General features: G+C 40.7%; 1 protein-coding gene across 1 annotated transcript; it reads right to left on the bottom strand.

Annotated features, from left to right (window-relative positions):
• Window positions 1–531: 531 nt before the first annotated feature.
• Window positions 532–17,198, bottom strand: ZNF471 (zinc finger protein 471). The gene is given in 6 exon segments (XM_057719560.1): window positions 532–3,031; window positions 3,033–4,714; window positions 8,335–8,430; window positions 9,955–10,081; window positions 15,405–15,498; window positions 15,989–17,198. Coding segments are annotated over 6 exon segments (2,286 nt in total). The 5' UTR covers window positions 16,039–17,198; the 3' UTR covers window positions 532–2,794.
• Window positions 17,199–17,668: the final 470 nt, after the last annotated feature.

Below are 17,668 nucleotides of genomic sequence, written 5' to 3'. Positions count from 1 at the left end.
CAGTAAGCACTCTTCAGTTACAATTCCACATTTGCTAAGGCTCTTTGCCTGATGCACCCACATCAATGCTACCGATTTCTATACTGGTTAGGTTTCCCTGGTTGACAGCAAAAGAACTTAATCTGATTTTTAAATGAAAACAAAATGCTGGTGGGAAACAGTCTGGAAAGAACACAAAACAGGTCAGCTCTAGCAGGCAGAGCAGCAGGAACTTGGGAACCATCTTAAAGTTGTGGCCAAAAGATGACTCGTATTCAACTTCCTCCTGAGCCCCAAGGAGAGAGTATCTGATTGGATTAAAGTGAATGTGTGTACAGCCCCAAGGAGAGAGTATCTGATTGGATTAAAGTGAATGTGTGTACAGCTGGCAACGCAAACAAAACCTCACGAAATGACCTCAGAGCAGCCCAACCAACACAGCTTGGGGAAGGAGTTTGTACTTGTGTATGCATGGTTTCTATTGTACTGTAGACAAAAACAACACATTTCATAATCTTAACTTTAAAAAGTTTATGTATTTATAACTGTGCCATCATATTACATAGTTATGAAAATTACATTCTCAATAAACTACAAAACATCATTTTGTGAGTTTAGAGACCCACCTCATTCTTTCCAGTGACTGCATAATAATCTACTGAACTGATTTTCTGCAACTAAGTAACCAATTTACTTTTTGCTAGACATTTAAGCTGTTACAAGTTTTTTACGATTCTGTAATAAATGTGCTCATGCCGCTGTATTTCTACACCTGGGCTTTTCAAGAAGATAAATTCCTAGATGTAGAATTGCAGCAGTGATTAATTACATTTTAAATGTTGACAGGTCACACCATATTGCCTTCTAAAATGGCTTTCCACCTATTTACCCTCCATGTATAAAAATATGGTTTCTCACATCTGCAACAGTACTGGATATTATCCATAAAATGTGTCCTGGGGGACATCCCTGGTGGTCCAGTGGTTGAGACTTCACCTTCCAAGGCAGGGGCTGCAGGTTCAATCCCTGCTTGGGGAGCTAAGATCCCACACGCCTCACAGCCAAAAAACCAAAACATAAAACAGAAGCAATATTGTAACAAATTCAATAAAGACTTTTAAAAAATGGTCCATATCAAAAAAATATCTTCTAAAAAAAAATGTGTGCTGGTTTGTGTGGGCAGTGAGGACTTTTAAAATTTCCATTTGTCTGACCAATAGTGCAATTAAGATCTTCCTTTATTTGACTGTTTTAATTTCCTCATTTAAGAGTTGCTATTGTACTGCATATCTTATCAGACTTTGCCAGCTATGTATCTTATCCTTGCTGCTTTCCAACAGCACTTTTTATAGGCTATATCTTTTGTAATATATATTTAAAATACCTCTCAGTCTGTCACGTGCCTTTTAACTGTGCATACAGTGTCTTATACCATGGAAAAGTTTAAATTTTTTACGTGGTCCTACCTATCACTCTCTCTCTTCATGACTTCTGGACTCTGTGTCCTGCTTACCAAAGCCTTCCTGAACTCAAAGGGATAGAAATATTCTACATTCTCTTCTAGAATCTTAATGTTGTGTTTTCTATTACATCTTTAATCCATATTGAATGAACTTCTCTGTAAGGGGTGAAATGTAGATCTGACCTTATTTCCAGTTGGATAACTAATTGTCAAGCACCATTTAAGTAATCCATCTCTCCCACTCACACATCAAAAATAATTACTTTTGCAATTAAATTCATGGGTACATGATCTTTTTCAAAAATTTCCTTGTGATGCTTTCCTATTTACCATTCTACGTGATTTTCAGAACAAAATTGTCAATGTAAAAATATCCTATAGGGATTGTGACCAGAATTGACTGTACAGACATGTTTACAATATTGAAACTTCCATCTAGAAACATAGATCTCCATTTATTCAGAACCTCTGGTCTCCTTAACAGAGGTTAATAATTTCCTTCCTGTATAAAGAACCATGGGTAAATTCATCTATAACTTTTTTCTTCTGGGTTTGATATTAGGGTTGAATTAGCCTTATGAAAGAAGTATTCCAAATACTTCAAAATAATCCATTTCAATGATCTTTTTTCATACTCTAGAACAGCTTAATTATGATTCCTTGAAGATTTAGAATTAATCTGTGAACCCAGGTGTCTTAAAAGAGGGCTACACTATTCAAGTTCTCTGTTTCTTCCATTTTAAATATTACAAATTTTTATTTTCTGCCTTGACTAAATATAGTCTTACATTCCTCCCAGTAAATTCTAGTTCTCTTGTTCCAGTCTTATCCAGAGTTCTAGACACTTCCTAAAACATATTCTACGTATCAGGTCACACTGAATTTCCTCACCAACAAAAGAACACAGCCCTATTTTGTGGTGATATCAAGCTTTAAACATACTACACATGCTAATCCTCACTGTCCACATTGTTTCAGTTCCAAAATTGTGATAAGCTGCCTTCCAGAGTTCACTGTTTAAAAATAACTCTCAAGCAGACTCTGAAGGGTACTGAGCTAATATTATGGAGCACTTAGTCTGGGTCAGGCATTATGCTGAGCACTTTGTATGCATCAAGTAGTTTAAAATCTCACAGCAAGGGTTTTAAGAGAGTCATATAATTACATTTACATTTTGAAAAGACCACTGTGGCAGTAGTGTGAAGAATGAACTTGACAAAGGGGATAAAAGAGGATGCAAAGAGACCAGTTTTCAGACAATTGGAATAGTCCAGGTGAAATGACAGTGTTTTGGACTAGGGCAACGGGAATGGAAAGATGTGGATGAATTCCAAAAACATTCAGCAGACAAATCTACAGGACTTGGTGACACTGGGGATGAGGAAGAGCTGAGGGCCTGAGATGACTCTGCAGCATGAATTTTCTGATGATGAGCAAGGTGTGCACTTTGTCTGAAGACTTTTCCGCACTGTTTACAATCATAAGATCTCTCTCCAGTGTGGATTCTTCTATGTAGATTAAGGTGTCCAATCTGGCTGAAGGCTTTCCTACATTCCTTACATTGATATGGTTTTTCTCCAGAATGAATTCTCTGATGAACGGTAAGGGATTGCCGATGACTAAAGGCTTTACCACATGCACTACATTCATAAGGTTTCTCCCCTGTATGACATCTTTGATGACAAAGGAGTGATGACTTTGTTCTGAATGCCTTCTCACACTCCACACATTCGTAGGGCCTTTGGCCAGTGTGAAGTCTCCAGTGCTGAGCGCGGGATGAGCTATCGCTAAAGGCCTTCCCACATTCAATACATTTATAGGGTTTCTCTCCCGTGTGAACTCTCTGATGTTGAATAAGGCGGGTAGTCTGGCTGAAGGCTTTACCACATTCAGTACACTCATAAGGTTTCTCTCCGGTATGAATTTTATGGTGCTGTGCGAGGTGTGCCCTCTGGTTGAAAGCTTTCCCACATTCTTTACATTCGTAAGGTTTCTCTCCAGTATGAATTCTTTGATGAGTGGCTAGCTGTGAACTGATGCTAAAAGCTTTTCCACATTCTTTACACTCATAGGGTTTCTCTCCAGTATGAATCCTCAGGTGACTAGCAAGGTGTATGCTCTGCCTAAAGGCTTTCCCACACTCCCTGCACTCGTAAGGCTTCTCTCCAGAATGCACTCTTTGGTGCTGAGTGAGTGAGGCATGATGGCTGAAGGCTTTCCCACAGACATCACATTCGTATGGTTTCTCTCCTGTGTGAATTCTCTGATGGACAGTCAGGGATGAGCCATAGCTGAAGGTTTTTCCACACACATTACATTTGTAGGGCTTCTCTCCAGTATGAATTCTCCTATGCTGAATAAGTCCTATGTGATCACTGAAGGCTTTCCCACAGTCAATACAGTCAAAGGGTTTCTCCCCAGTGTGATAATACCTCCAGTGACGGATAAGGGACGTGTTCTGCCTGAAGGCTTTCCCACATTCGATACATTCATAGGGTCTTTTGCCAGTGTGACATCTCTGATGTCGGGCAAAGGATGAGCCATCACTGAAGGCCTTTCCACATTCCTTACATTTATAGGGCTTCTCCCCAGTGTGAATTCTCTGATGCTGAGCAAGATGTGCAGGCTGGCTAAAGGCTTTTCTACACTCCTTGCATGTATATGGTTTCTCTCCAGTATGAATTCTTTGATGCTGAATAAGGTGTACATTTTGGCTGAAGGCTTTCCTACATTCCTTACATTCAAAGAGTTTCTCTCCGGTATGTATTCTGTAGTGTTGGGCAAGGTGTTGACTCTGGTTGAAGGCTTTCCCACATTCTTTACACTCATACGGTTTCTCTCCAGTATGAATTCTCTGGTGAACAGTAAGGGATGAGCTCTGGGTGAAGGTTTTCTTACATTCATTACATTTAAAAAGTTTCTTTCCTGCGTAGACTTTCTTGTGTTTTACTACCATGGAATTTTTGGAAACGCTTTTTTTATCTGACTTGTGATTATAAATAGTCTCTTCTGCATTGTCTAGAGGGACAGATTTCCCACATTTGTTAAATCTGTTGTCCACTTCCACTGTAAGGGTTTCTTTTTGAGTGACTGTTTCTTGCCTGATAAATGTCTCTTGGCTTAACAACTGCCTCTCAAAAAGATCTTCACATTTCCAATTTTCTCCAAAAGTGGGACAGCCAAGTCCATAGCTTTTAGTCTTCCCCATTAATACATTATCACACACAAACTGCTTCAGAGGTAATTCTTGTGTCTCATATACAGATTCCCAATCTGAAAGAGTCAAAAAGGCAAATGTTTCCTTTATCAGGCTATAACAAAGGAACCATTTAACATGGAAAAGGTGATTCGAAAATAAACAATCCCACAAAATATGTGATGTACAGGTGTGTCAACTGAAAAAATATGCAAGCAGACCCCAGAGAATGAGAGTTCATAGAGGAACGTGGAAAAGGTGATTTAGAACATTAAATGTAGGATGACAATGTCCTGAAGAAACAGTAATGCAATGGTAATAATATTTTATGCTTGTATTAACCTAACAGACTATAAATGAAACCCTCTTCCTCTATTCTCTCTCACTTCTAGGAAACTTGCATATATAGCTAGGCTAACTTTGTTTAAAAACCAGTATCATCACATAACTACTGCCGCTCAAAAATCTCTGCAGATTCCTAGGAACTACAAATACCTTGTGCTTCGTGACTTCCCTTGGGGTACAGGTAAAATCCTAGAGTCATCTCTTCATAATCAGAAAATAGTGTCCCTGTGAACCATTTCCATGTGTCTTAATACAGTAAACTCTCTTCATTTCTCATAGATCCCTGAACTTCAGGCTGCATATTAAGGGATTTTTCCATTTATCTTCTTACTTTCACCAGGAAAGGTGGGAAGTAGGAAAAGTGTGACATCTTGATAGGGTTTTGCCATGTGTCTTTTTGTAGAAACCAGTCTTACAGTGATATGTGGGTTGGTATCACTATTATTAATCATGTTATTATTTACTGCCACATTAAGTACCTTTCTTGCTTTGTGAACTAGAATATAAGCTTTGGGGAAGGAATAAATGTACCTTACGCACTACTCCTACATCATTTAACATGTATCACAGAAACTCAGGCATATATAATAAATTCTCAATAAACCTATAAAGAAGAAATTTGTATTGAAGAGATGACACTAGAGAAAACTTTAGGGAAGAGGTGATATCAAGAAAGGGCAAAGAAGAAAGTGCTTTCTTTTCCCATCTTGTCTGTAGCAAATTATTGACTAATCCAATGCTCCCTAAACAGTTTTCTATTGTGTGTCAAGCATTGGGAACACTAAAGTAATTAAAGACAGAATTGTTCTTGAGAAGTACAGGAAGTGATTAGAAGACAAGGCCAACAAAGGAAGTAATTTGAGAAGAAGAAATATGAAACATCAAATGTGAATCCATGTGGTAAAAAAGTAAAATTGGTATAAAAGTTCAGAGATGGGAGGGATTAAATCTACCAGAGCAGTTAATAAAGACTCTGAGGTGTTAACAATTTTCCTACCCCAGGTCATTGGTGGTATCAGGAACACCCAAGCTTCAAGAATTCTAGAAATGGGGCCATGAGAGCTCAGTGAACCAATCATCTGATTTTTCTTACATAGACAGACTGAGAGGAGCCATACTGGAAACAGAAAAACAGAAAGCTGATGGCATCATCTCCTCCTCCCTCGAATTTACTTTCTTGTCATGTGAAGGTCACCTTCATCTCCAGCCTCCCATGGAGAACTGTGGTTGTCCTTATCTTTTTGGCTTTTCTCAGCACAGACACTGAGGTATCTTAGTCACTGAATAATATGAGGGTGAGTCAAAAATTATCCACATTCTGGTTATATTAAAACTTCTGTTTGCCACACTGTCTTACCAGAGCTTTCCATCCAAGGCTACTGTCTCCCCAGTCACTGCTGTGCAGGTTTGAATGTGTTACATTAGTTCATTTGTAATTGCAAGCAAAAATGGATGCCCCACTGTGATTTGCACAAAAGAAGAGCAGCGTGCAGTGATTTGTTTTTTGTGGTCTGAGGGTGTATCTGATGTTATTATTTATCGAAGACTTTGTGCGCAGTATGGAGAAAGTGTTTTTTCTTGAAGAAGTGTGTATGAATGGATAGAGATGCTTATTGAGGAGCTCAACCCTAAACTTTGGATTAAACAGAGAGGACTGCTATTCAAGGGAGTTGTGATCTTGCATGACAAAGCACATCTGCACACTTCTGCCCACACTGTCGACACTCTGCAAAAACTTCGTTTTGAGGTGTTAAAGCATCCTCCCTATAGTCCTGATCTTGCTCCATCAGACTTTCACCTGCCCTTTGAGGACAAAGATTCACTTCTGATGAAGAAGTAAAGACGGCAGTGCATTCGTGGCTTGCAGCTCAGCCTAAAACATTTTTTAATGAGGGAACATGAAAGCTTGTTGACAGATGGAAAAACTGAAAAGCAAGGAGATTATGTCGAAAAAAGATATATTTGCCTTTTCTAAAAGTTAATTAAATTCTGCAGCCAGAGTGTAGATGATTTTTGACACACCCTCGTACTTACATCTATACTGTGACTCAACGTCCCACCAGATTTACAGGCTTCTTTATTCCCTTTCCATCTTCCTCCATCTGTTCTTCACATGGCCAATTATTATCTCTTATCAGGAAAGTTCCTCTTTCTGTTTACCTATTTAAGGCAGATGATAGCTTCCTACATAATCAAAGTATAAAGTTTGTCTAAGCAGAGCTTATTTCCCTCCTAATATTTGGGTATTTGGAGGATACTGGAAGTCTGGGGTCCAAATCGTCCCCAAATGTAAAGATCAAACACTGTTATAGAAGTGACAGGAGAATTTCATAAAGGCATAATTACCACGTGTGATCCCAATATTCCCTTGTGTTTGTGAACTTTTGGTTCAGTGGGGGAGGCAGAAAATAAGCATGTACACCAAAAACAAGTTAATTATAAGTGTTACAAAGAAAACAAACAGTGGCTTAGTAGAAGGTTGGAATTGGGTTGGAAAAGTTCATTATATAAGGTGGCTAGGGAAGGCCTCCAATGGGATAATTTTTGAGCTCTGGCCTGATAGCCAAGCATGGACAGAGAGCCAACAGAGGAGCATTCTAGACAGCAAAAATAGGAAATTCAAAAGCCTGAGTCAGTAAAGAGTTTGGTGAGTTTAGAAAAGGTGAGCAATGGGCTAGAGCAGTGCTTTTCAACTGTATGTCAGGCACTCATTGATAATGACATTTGTAAAACACAAGGCACTGCCTATGGTCCAGAGGCAACGAGACTTGTAACTCAGACTGCCTCTAGCCCCATCTGGTCTCCCAAGGCTTAGAGAATCAGGATCTTGGCATACCTGTAACAAACGTGGAACATACCTGGAAACCTTGCATTGTTTAGAGAACTCTGAGCTAAAGTATAGTGAAAAAACTAAAAAGTGATAGAGGATATGGCTGGAGAAGTAGGAAGGAGCTGGTTACATAGCGGCTGGTACGATTTGGAATTTTCCTATTTGCAGCAGGAAAGCAAAAAAAGATTTAAGCAGCAGGGTATATTATGATTTACAGGCAGCATCTAATTCTGGAGTTAAGGAAAGCGAGAAGCTTATATAAGTCTATATGGCAAAAGGAAAGAGAGGATGGGAAGAAGCTGGATAAAGATTTTTGCAAAATGAGTTATTAGAGAGAAAAGAGTCAAGTAGAAGAGAAGATATTTGGGGATCCCATGCTAAGTAGTCAAGTTTCAGTTTTCTCCCAGGCTTGGAAAGCTTGAGAAGTCTCTAAGAAGCATAAGAAAGCAGGAAATATCACCTTTGAAAATGGCTGAGCCATTACCTCAAAAGAATCCCCCTATCTGGTTCTTCCATACTCACCTGGGAATGGGCTTCTTCTCATCTCACTCTTCGTCTCCCAGGGCTCTTGCCCTTGCTCCAATAAGGAGATGACACATGGCTTAGAGATACAAAGTCCTGCATACAAAAAAAGATATGAAAATTGGCCATGTTTTGGACATTTCAGCCTGTTCCTTAATTCTGATGGAATGATATGATATGAATGATCGAGGGGTGACAGACTATATAAAGCTTCTGGCAGAGTTTAGTGGGACTGCCAACAGTCAATTTTATAAAAGTTAAACCATTTTCTAAGGGACCAGGGGCAGATATTCAGCCTAGCATTTTCTGAGGATCATCAGACAGCAGTGAGTGAGGTAATACAAAGAGTCAAGTTAACTGCCTGATTTTTAAAAAATCAATATTATTCAGGAGAATATAACAGAATCCAGAGTCTACAATGTATTATTTACAGTGTCCAGGATAAAATCCAAAATTACTACATAAAAGGAAGAAAAAGTGAATCATACTCAGGAAAAAAAGGCAATTAATGGAGACCCAATCTGTGATAACACAGGACTGATAACACAGAATCAGTAGACTAGTATTTTAAAAGTTATAATATCTATATTTAAGAATGTAAAGGAAAATATGCTTGTAATTTCTCAGCAGCAGAATAGAAATGATAAAAAAGAACCAAGTAAAAAGTCTAGAATTGAAAAATACAGTATCTGAAATTTAAAAACTCACTAGATGGGCTTAACAAGACGTTGAAGAAGATAAGGAAAGAGTCAGTGAACTTGAAGCTAAATCAATAGAAATTATCTAATAAATCAATAGAAATTATCTAATAAATCAACAGAAAAAATTAATTGAAGAAATAATTGCCAAAAATTTCTCAAATTTGGTGAAAGACATACATTTAGTTTCAAGAAGTTCAGGGAACCACAAGTAGGATAAAAGGGACCTCTAGGGACTTCCCTGGCAGTCCAGTGGTTAAGACTCTGCCCTTCCAATGCAGGAGGCGTAGGTTCGATCTCTGGTTGGGGAACTAGGATCCCACATGCCATGTGGTGCGGCCAAAAATAAAAAATAAAGACACAACACCCTACTAGGGGAAAAGGAGGGGGTAAAAAGGGGGTGGGAGGCGAGCCTCTAGACAACAGAAAGCTATTCTAGCCAATGAGGTGGCCCCAGGGCTAAGAAGGGTCCATTTTAGTTTCCCTGAGAATGCTGGAAGCGATTTTCATAGTTTGTGCCTCGCTAGTTCCTTTACTGCAAGTTAATAAAAATATACAGATTTTAAAGCAATATTCTGAATTTATAACAATCCAGCTACATTCTTTGTTAACTTCCTTACAGTGGTAACAACAATACTATAGGACAGAGGAAAGAAGGCAGCCCAGGAGACCAGTGAGAGTCACATCACGTCCTGTTTCCAACTGACTAATGGGCATACTCATGAAATATCTCATACACATCAAATTCACTGATTAAATCTTAAATTTTCATCAACTTCTGAATACCCTCTTTATTTCCCAGATTCAATTCTGACCTACACATGGTTAAAAAAAAAAAAAGTTTTAATAATTAAAAAAAAACAAAAACATAAAGAATCCCTAAGGGTAATTCTGAACTATGAGAGGGGGAAAAAATCCTCACCCAGTGATGCCAGGTTCTGATAGTTCTCCAACATCATACTCCTGTATAAACTCCTCTGAGCAGGGTTCAGCCATTTCCATTCCTCCTGAGAAAAGTCTATTGCCACATCCTTGAATGTCACCAAGTCCTGAAATGACACAAAGACATTCTTGATCAACCAGTGCTCATGTCCACACATTATTTCAAGTTGAAGTGTTAAGTTGTCCCTACTTTATGTGAGAAATAGCCCTTAGAGGAAAAAAAAACTTAAACATATAATATTAAGTGCTAACCTAAAAGAGTATTTACTGAACTAAACTGCTAACAGAAAATGCTAAATTGCATTGTATATATGGTGCTAGTCCATTTCTCAGCATGGGGAAATATGGACAGGTGGCCACAGGGCAGTAAACAAGGGCTTCAAGGAAGGATGTATACCTGTGATTGAACCTTCAACAACAAAAAGGAATATCTAAGGTGATATTTTGTAAATGGTACTCTATGGGATCCTAGTGTTTCAGGGGAAAGAGGCATTAAACTGACATGGCTGGGGTTTTTTTCTTACACAATAAAAAACATATATATTTAGAATGCAATTTTTTGTGTTGTACATTAAGAATGAATTAGCATGCCATGCCATGCTCGACTGACCTGGACAGCGATTTGAGAAATCACCCAGCATAAGACTACAACACATGCAACTAGTGTACTGAAGTTGAGTATAACAAACCAATATATACTTAGACAATATCAAAATGAAACAAAATAATTATAATTTTTAGTTTCTTAAAGACTTAATGTCCATTTACAATCACCAGCAGGTTGAGACAATTTTTCTTTTTTTTAGTAGTTTGTTATTTATTTATTTATTTATTTATTTATTTGGCTGCACAGCACGTGGGATCTTAGTTCCCTGTCCAGGGATCAAACCTGCGCCCCCTGCATTGGAAGTGCAGAGTCTTAACCACTGGACTGCCAGGGAAGTCCCCTCTTTTTTTTTTTTTTAAATTGGGGTGTAGCTGATTTACAATAAGTTTCAGATGTACAACATAGTGATTCACAATTTTTAAAGGTTATACTCCATTTATAGTTACTATAAAACACTGGCTATTTTTACCTGTGTGGTACAATATATCCTTGTAGCTTATTTATTTTATACATCGCAGTTTGTATCTCTTAATTCCCTACCCCTACCTTTGTGGGAAGACATTCGGGAACCTTTCTGAAACCTTGAAAATGTTAAAAGTATGTGGGCCGAGCGATGGGATTCAGAATGTCCTGCTTGAGCAGTGGAGGAGCTGAGGGTGCGGGGCGTGGAGACTAATATCACCCTGTTTGGTCCTGAAGGACGGCTGGTTAGCCAGAGACGGGTAAGATTCCTCAGAGGAGGAACAACCTAAGACAGGCACAGCCGCAGAGGGGCCAACAGGGGTGGTGCATAGAGCCTTCCTTATATCACCTTGTTTGGCCCTGGAGGATGACTGGTTAGCCAGAGACGGGTAAGATTCCTCAAGGGAGGAACAACCTAAGACAGGCACAGTCGCAGAGGGGCCAACAGGGGTGGGGCACAGACCCCCAATATCTGAGAGAGGTCTCCTGCCCCCAGGGCTGTTTTGCTCTCCACCCCCAGCTCAGATCCACACCTGCTCAACTCGGACCCAGGAAGTAAACAAAGATAATTGCCTCAGTCATGTGAGGCCTTTGATTGTTTATGAGTGTAACCTGAGAATGTTAGCCCACGAACTCAATAAAAGCAACCTGGGATGAGTCAGCAGGGCTCTTGATCCGAGAGGTCTTGAGCCCCCCGGTTCCACTTTTCTCTTCAGTCTGTGTCTGTGTCTTCTTCAAGCTTGCGGCACCCGTCACTCACCTCGAGTCGCCGAGCTGGTCTCGGCATACCTTGACCCTCCCCCCAGTAACCACAGTTTGTTCTCTACATCTGTGAGGGTTGTGACAAATTTCTTAAAATATTATGGGCATTTTCATCTTCATGTTTATTTCCACTGAAAATAAAAATCTTTGTAATGCTCAGGGTTGTCATTTGCAACAACATGGATGGAACTAGAGGATGAAATAAGTTAGGTGAAATAAGTCAGACAAAGAAAGACAAATACTGTATGATATCACTTATATGTGGAACCTGAAAAACAAACCAAAACAGAAACAGACTTTATAGATACAGAGAGCAAACTGGTAGTTGCCAGAGGAGAGGGTAGTAAAGTATGGAAAAGCAGAACAAAAAAAAGACTAAACTTACAGTGCAGAAACCCGACAATTACTACCTCAACCAGGTAATCAAGGTAAAGTAGTAAGCCATGTTGATAGTATGAACCTTTGACATATGATTAAAATGGAACTCTGTGATCTTCCTTCTAAAAACACAGTACTCCAGTCTAATCATGAAAAAAACATCAGATTTGAGAGATGTTCTACAAAATACCTGAGAACCCCTCAAAACTGAACAGGTCATCAAAAAAAAGGAAAGTAAGAGAAATTGTCACGACAAGGAGACAGAACTACTTAGGAGATAGAACTGCTAAGTGTAGTGTGGTATCATGGATAGGATCCTGGAACAGGAAAGGGACATTAAGCAAAAACTAAGGAAATGTGAAGAAAGCAAGGGCTTTGCTTAATAATAATGTATCAGTATTGGTTCATTAGTTGTAACAAAGGTACCACACTAATGTTGTTAGAAACAAGGGGAGCCGAGTGTGATGCACAGGAATGTTCCCTGCATCTGCAAATTTCCCAGTGATGAACCATAATGGAGAAGAATATGAAAAAAGAACGCTTATATGTGTATAACTGAGTCACTTTGCTGTACAGCAGAGATTGGTACAACACTGTAAATCAACTATACTTCAATTAAAAAATTTTCACAAATTAAAAACTTTTTTCTATTATAAAAAAAGTTTATTTTAAAAAATCTATTTTAAAAAGTAAACCCTATCAAAAGGAAGGCATCAAAGCTTCAAATTATTTCTATTTTTTTAATATACAAAGTCCAGCCCTTTACTCAAAATAATGAGGCACATAAGACAAAACCAAGAGGAAAAAAATCAGAAAACAGAAACTCACGAGAGAGCTAGATAATGGAATTATCTGACTACTAGGTCAAAATAATTATGATTAATATTTTTAAGGAATTAATAGGAAAGATGGTGAATTTAGGCAGAAAATGAGAAATTATATATAACAAAATAGACGTTCTAGAACTAAAACTGCAATAATGGAAGTTAAGAATTCAGTGATGGATTTAATAGATTAGAGAGTTGAAGAGAATTAAAGTACAAGCAATATACACAACAGAGTGAAAAAGATCTAGCATTTATATAACTGTAATTTTAGAAGGAAAGGAGAGAAAGCATCTGAGCTAATATTTGAAAATATAGTAGTTGAAATTTTCCAAAATTGATGAAAGACACCAAACTGTCCTGAACCCTGATTTAAAACAGAAACGGTAACAAAATAATGTTTGAAGGTGGACAAAAAAAATCCAAAAGTCTGTGTGTGTGTTTGGGGTGGTTGGGGTTGTTAATGGACTACATATCATTCATAGCAGTAGGTTAATAGTTCTAAGAGTTCTGTATCTGAAGACTATGTTAGACGATTCATAAAGAGGTCCTAACGCTGAGGAAGACACACATGCCCCAAAGCCATGTAACTCTCTTTGAATATTTCGTGAACTCTTGACAGCAGGGAGAAAAAAACAGAGTTTTAAAATTCCTACGTGATTTTCAATATAAAATGTGTAATTTAAATATTAGTAAGTGGACATTTGACTCTCATCTATACAATGAAAGCATGTTTTCCATTTGGAAAAAATTTGGGGTGGAGAAGTTCTCATTGGGAAAATTAAGAGCTCCCTTTACATTCAGCATTCCTTATGCAAATGATATATTTTTAAATTATAAGATCGAAAACAGAAATACAAGTAAAACTGAATGTAGTCCAGCAACAGGGTCAAATATTTACAGGAATTTAGTGTGAGGTAAAGGTAGTGTTCCAAATCACTGTGAAAAAGAGGAATTATTCAATAAATGCCATTGGGGGACTTCCTAGGTGGTGCAGTGGTTAAGAATTCACCTGCCAATGCAAGGGACACGGGTTCAATCCCTGCTCCAGGAAGATCCCACATGCTGCGGAGCAACTAAGCCCGTGTGCCACAACTATTGAGCCAGTGCTCTAGACCCAGTGAGCCACAACTACTGAGCCCAAGTGCTTTAACTACTCAAGCCCATGCACCTAGCCCATGCTCCACAACAAGAAGCCACTGAAATGAGCCAGTGCACCACAATGAAGAGCAGCCCACGCTCGCTGCAACTAGAGAAAGCCGTTGTGCAGCAATGAAGATCCACCGCAGCCAATAAATAAATAAATAAATAAATTTATTTTAAATAAATAAATGCCATTGGGTCAACTGGACAGGCAACTGGGGAAAAAAATGAACCTCACTTATCATGTTTAACCTATTAAACATTTAATGTAACAATTTAATGTAAAAGTTTAATTTGAACCTTATCCTAATAGAAAAATCATAGAAATCAAGTCTAAACTTATCACAGTCTTAACTGTGAAGGGTTTTTTGTTTGTTTTTGGCTACACAGCATGCAGGATTTTAGTTCCCTGACCAGGGATTGAACCCATGCCCCCCACAGTGGAAGCGCAGAGTCCTAACCACTGGACTGCCAGGGAATTCCCTGTGAAGGGTAAAACAAATCTTTTAGAAGAAGAATAGGAGAATATCTATATGCCCTAGGGGTAGACAAAGATCTCCTAAACAGGACACAAAAAAAACATTAGCTGTGACAAGGGGGAAAAAGTATCTATGTATGCCCAGAAACAGAATAGCCCTGAATGAAATAACAGAAGCAGAGAACAGTTACTGTCTCTTAAGAGAAGAACTGGGAGGCAAGAGAGAGGTTTTACATCTTGAATTTTGTACTATGTACATATATCACCAACTTAAATATTTTTTAATTTGCAAAAATTAAGTAGGATAACATTTTTTAGGTGAATAAATGAGGCTGGAAATTCATATATAAAAATAAAGAAAAATGTTTAAGAATTTAAGGATATAATTAGAGATCTAGACAAAATTCAGCTAGAGGGATGATTCCTGATGCACTCCAAGAACAGGAGAGGGCTATCAAATGCACATTTAATTTAGAACTCTCTGATACTGAGACACCTTTACTCCATATTACAGAAACCAAATCTTTTCACAAGTGTCAACACTGAACTTAAAACGAAGTGGGAAGAAGAGGGGACTCAGGGGGGCTCTATGCCTCATCATACTCAGTTTTATTTACCCATTAGGCAGTCTGAGTGGAGGACAGTGCTCTCTGGGAGAAGTGGGAACCAGGCCCTTAGAGAAGACTGTTAATTAGGGAATTTTCAAAAGGAGAGCAGCTTTACTAAGTCCTAAACAGTCAGACTGCCTTTCATGAAGGAGAAATGAAATAACTAACCTGGGGTATGGCTTTCACTAGTTCAACTGTCATTTTCGCCTTCTCTTCTTGGCTTCTCTCTCTTGGAGAACAGCAGTGTCCTGGGAGGGTAATGCTGGAGGAAGGAAAAGGAGAGTGAGAAGATGAGGTTTTCCCTGCACTTCCAGAATCATCAGCTTAGAAACTCTGTCTTCGGCTTCTTCCTCCCAGCCTTCTTTGGTTCCACTGCCTAAATAGCTGGACAACCAATGGTGATTGAGAGGTCTGATTTATAATTCTGTTTCTCTTTTGCTCGAGGTCCTGAATTTCATCTTTTTTTTCCAAGAGTTGCATTCCCATTCTTTGGTCTTAGTATAAATAAAAATAATGAGACATGCTAGGTCCTCTGCACAGATTAGCTTCTCTCACTTTATTTTAAAAATAATCCCATGAAATAGTAGTTTCCTCTATTTTATAGGTAAAGGTGGACTCTTTCCCTTCCTGCATCTCTGCTTCATGCTTTGATACAATCTTACAGTTTGAAAATCTGAATCCTAAAGGCCACCAGAGGCCAGGGTTACCCTCCTTCTCCTCCCAAACCCCCAGGGGCTTCACTTTCCTCTCACCCTGGGACAGTGGATCCTTCAGCACCCAGTTCCACCACCTTCACTCTCATCTCTTATCCTCAGCCTCTCGGTTTCCCCTCCTTTTTGTCACCCAGAACTGAGGGTGTCTCCTGCTCCAGTCACCTCCCCTCTTGCTTCTCACTGGAACTCTTGGACTGGGAGCAGAGAATTCTACTCCAGGATTCTTATCCTGGCAACACACAATTCCATAAAGCAACATACACAAAGAAGCCTAAGCTACCAACCTTCCAAGTAGTCTCCCCCTACACACCGCAGTCACACAGGGCCACTTACAACCATCAGGGTGACACACAGACACTGACACAAGGTCTCACATACCACCTGATCACACAGAGGACACAATCACAGCCCCAGTGGAAGGCACATCATATGCCGTCACATACACCACGGTCTCAGAGAGGCCATGGGTACAAACACACAAGGTGATACGCAGACATCACACATACCCCCAGTCTTATTCTCTCACGCACACCCACGACTCACTGCCCCCATCTCTGCCTCACTCACACCCACACTCCACAGCCTCACCGAAGCTATATTTGCAAGTCTCCGGGTGACAATCCATGGTTCAGTCTCGCTCCTGCTCACTTTGGTCTCACACACAACACATCACTAGTTTTCCTCTCTCTCACACACACACATTCTCAACGGTCTCTGTTTCAGAGACACATGGACTTCTCATACACACACACACACAATACACACTTGCCTCTCTTACACTCGGACACACACGCACTGTCACACAACCTCACAGGCCGGTCGCACATACTCCAGTCTTACACTAACGTGCTCTCGATCTCTCACGCTCACAGTCAGGTCTCTCACACACACCTACCCCCACGATCTCTCCCTCTCGGTCTCTCCCGGGGCCCCACACTTGCCCCAACTGACACACACCCACACCAGCACACCCCGGTCGCACTCTCTCTGGACGTTCACAGTTCAGTCTTGTCTCTCTCACACACACCCATGTCTTCCACACACACCCCGCTCCAGCCGCCCCGCAGCCCCGACCCCGGTTCGAGCCCCAGCCTCGGCCTCGGCGCACCCGCGCGGGCCTCTGGGAAATGAAGTCGGCCCGGGAGCGACGGCACAGCGGCGCCCAGGCCGGGGCTCCACTGCCCAGGTTAGAGCCGCCCGCCTCGCCTGCCCTGCCTGGACACCCGACCACCCAAAACAACTCACAGGCCTGCCCCCGGAAGCCACCCGCTCTCACCCGAAGGACTTCGGGAGCGGATGCCGGGGAGCTGAGTGCGCAGGCGCCGGATCTCCCTAGGTGGGCGGGGTAAGGGGAGGGGCCCGACGCGAGGGGCGGGGAACAGGGCGTGGTTTAACGGAGAGGGGCGCGTTCTTAGGCTGTTGCGACTGGGAGGCGGAACCTTACCGTCAGAGCGGGAGAGCCTGCGCACGTAGGAGTCTACGCCCGAGGGGCGTGGCCCGGTTTTCAGGGGCGTGGCTAAGATCGGGGGCGTGGCCCGGGTTTCGGGGGCGGGGCGGGGTTGGTCTCGAGTGTGCGCAGGCGCTAGGGATGAGAACTCGCCCCTCCCTCGCCTGGAGACCGGAAGCGTCTCTAGCAACGGGGCGGAAGCGAGCTGCGGCGGAGCCCCTGGTGTGCTCCTGTGTGCACCTATGATGTGACGCTGTCCGTGTCCGTGTGAC

This window comes from Hippopotamus amphibius, unplaced genomic scaffold (assembly GCF_030028045.1).
Source record: "Hippopotamus amphibius kiboko isolate mHipAmp2 unplaced genomic scaffold, mHipAmp2.hap2 H_1, whole genome shotgun sequence".
In the NCBI taxonomy this organism is placed as follows: Eukaryota; Metazoa; Chordata; class Mammalia; order Artiodactyla; family Hippopotamidae; genus Hippopotamus; species Hippopotamus amphibius.
This window is presented reverse-complemented; position numbering and strand designations above follow the sequence as displayed.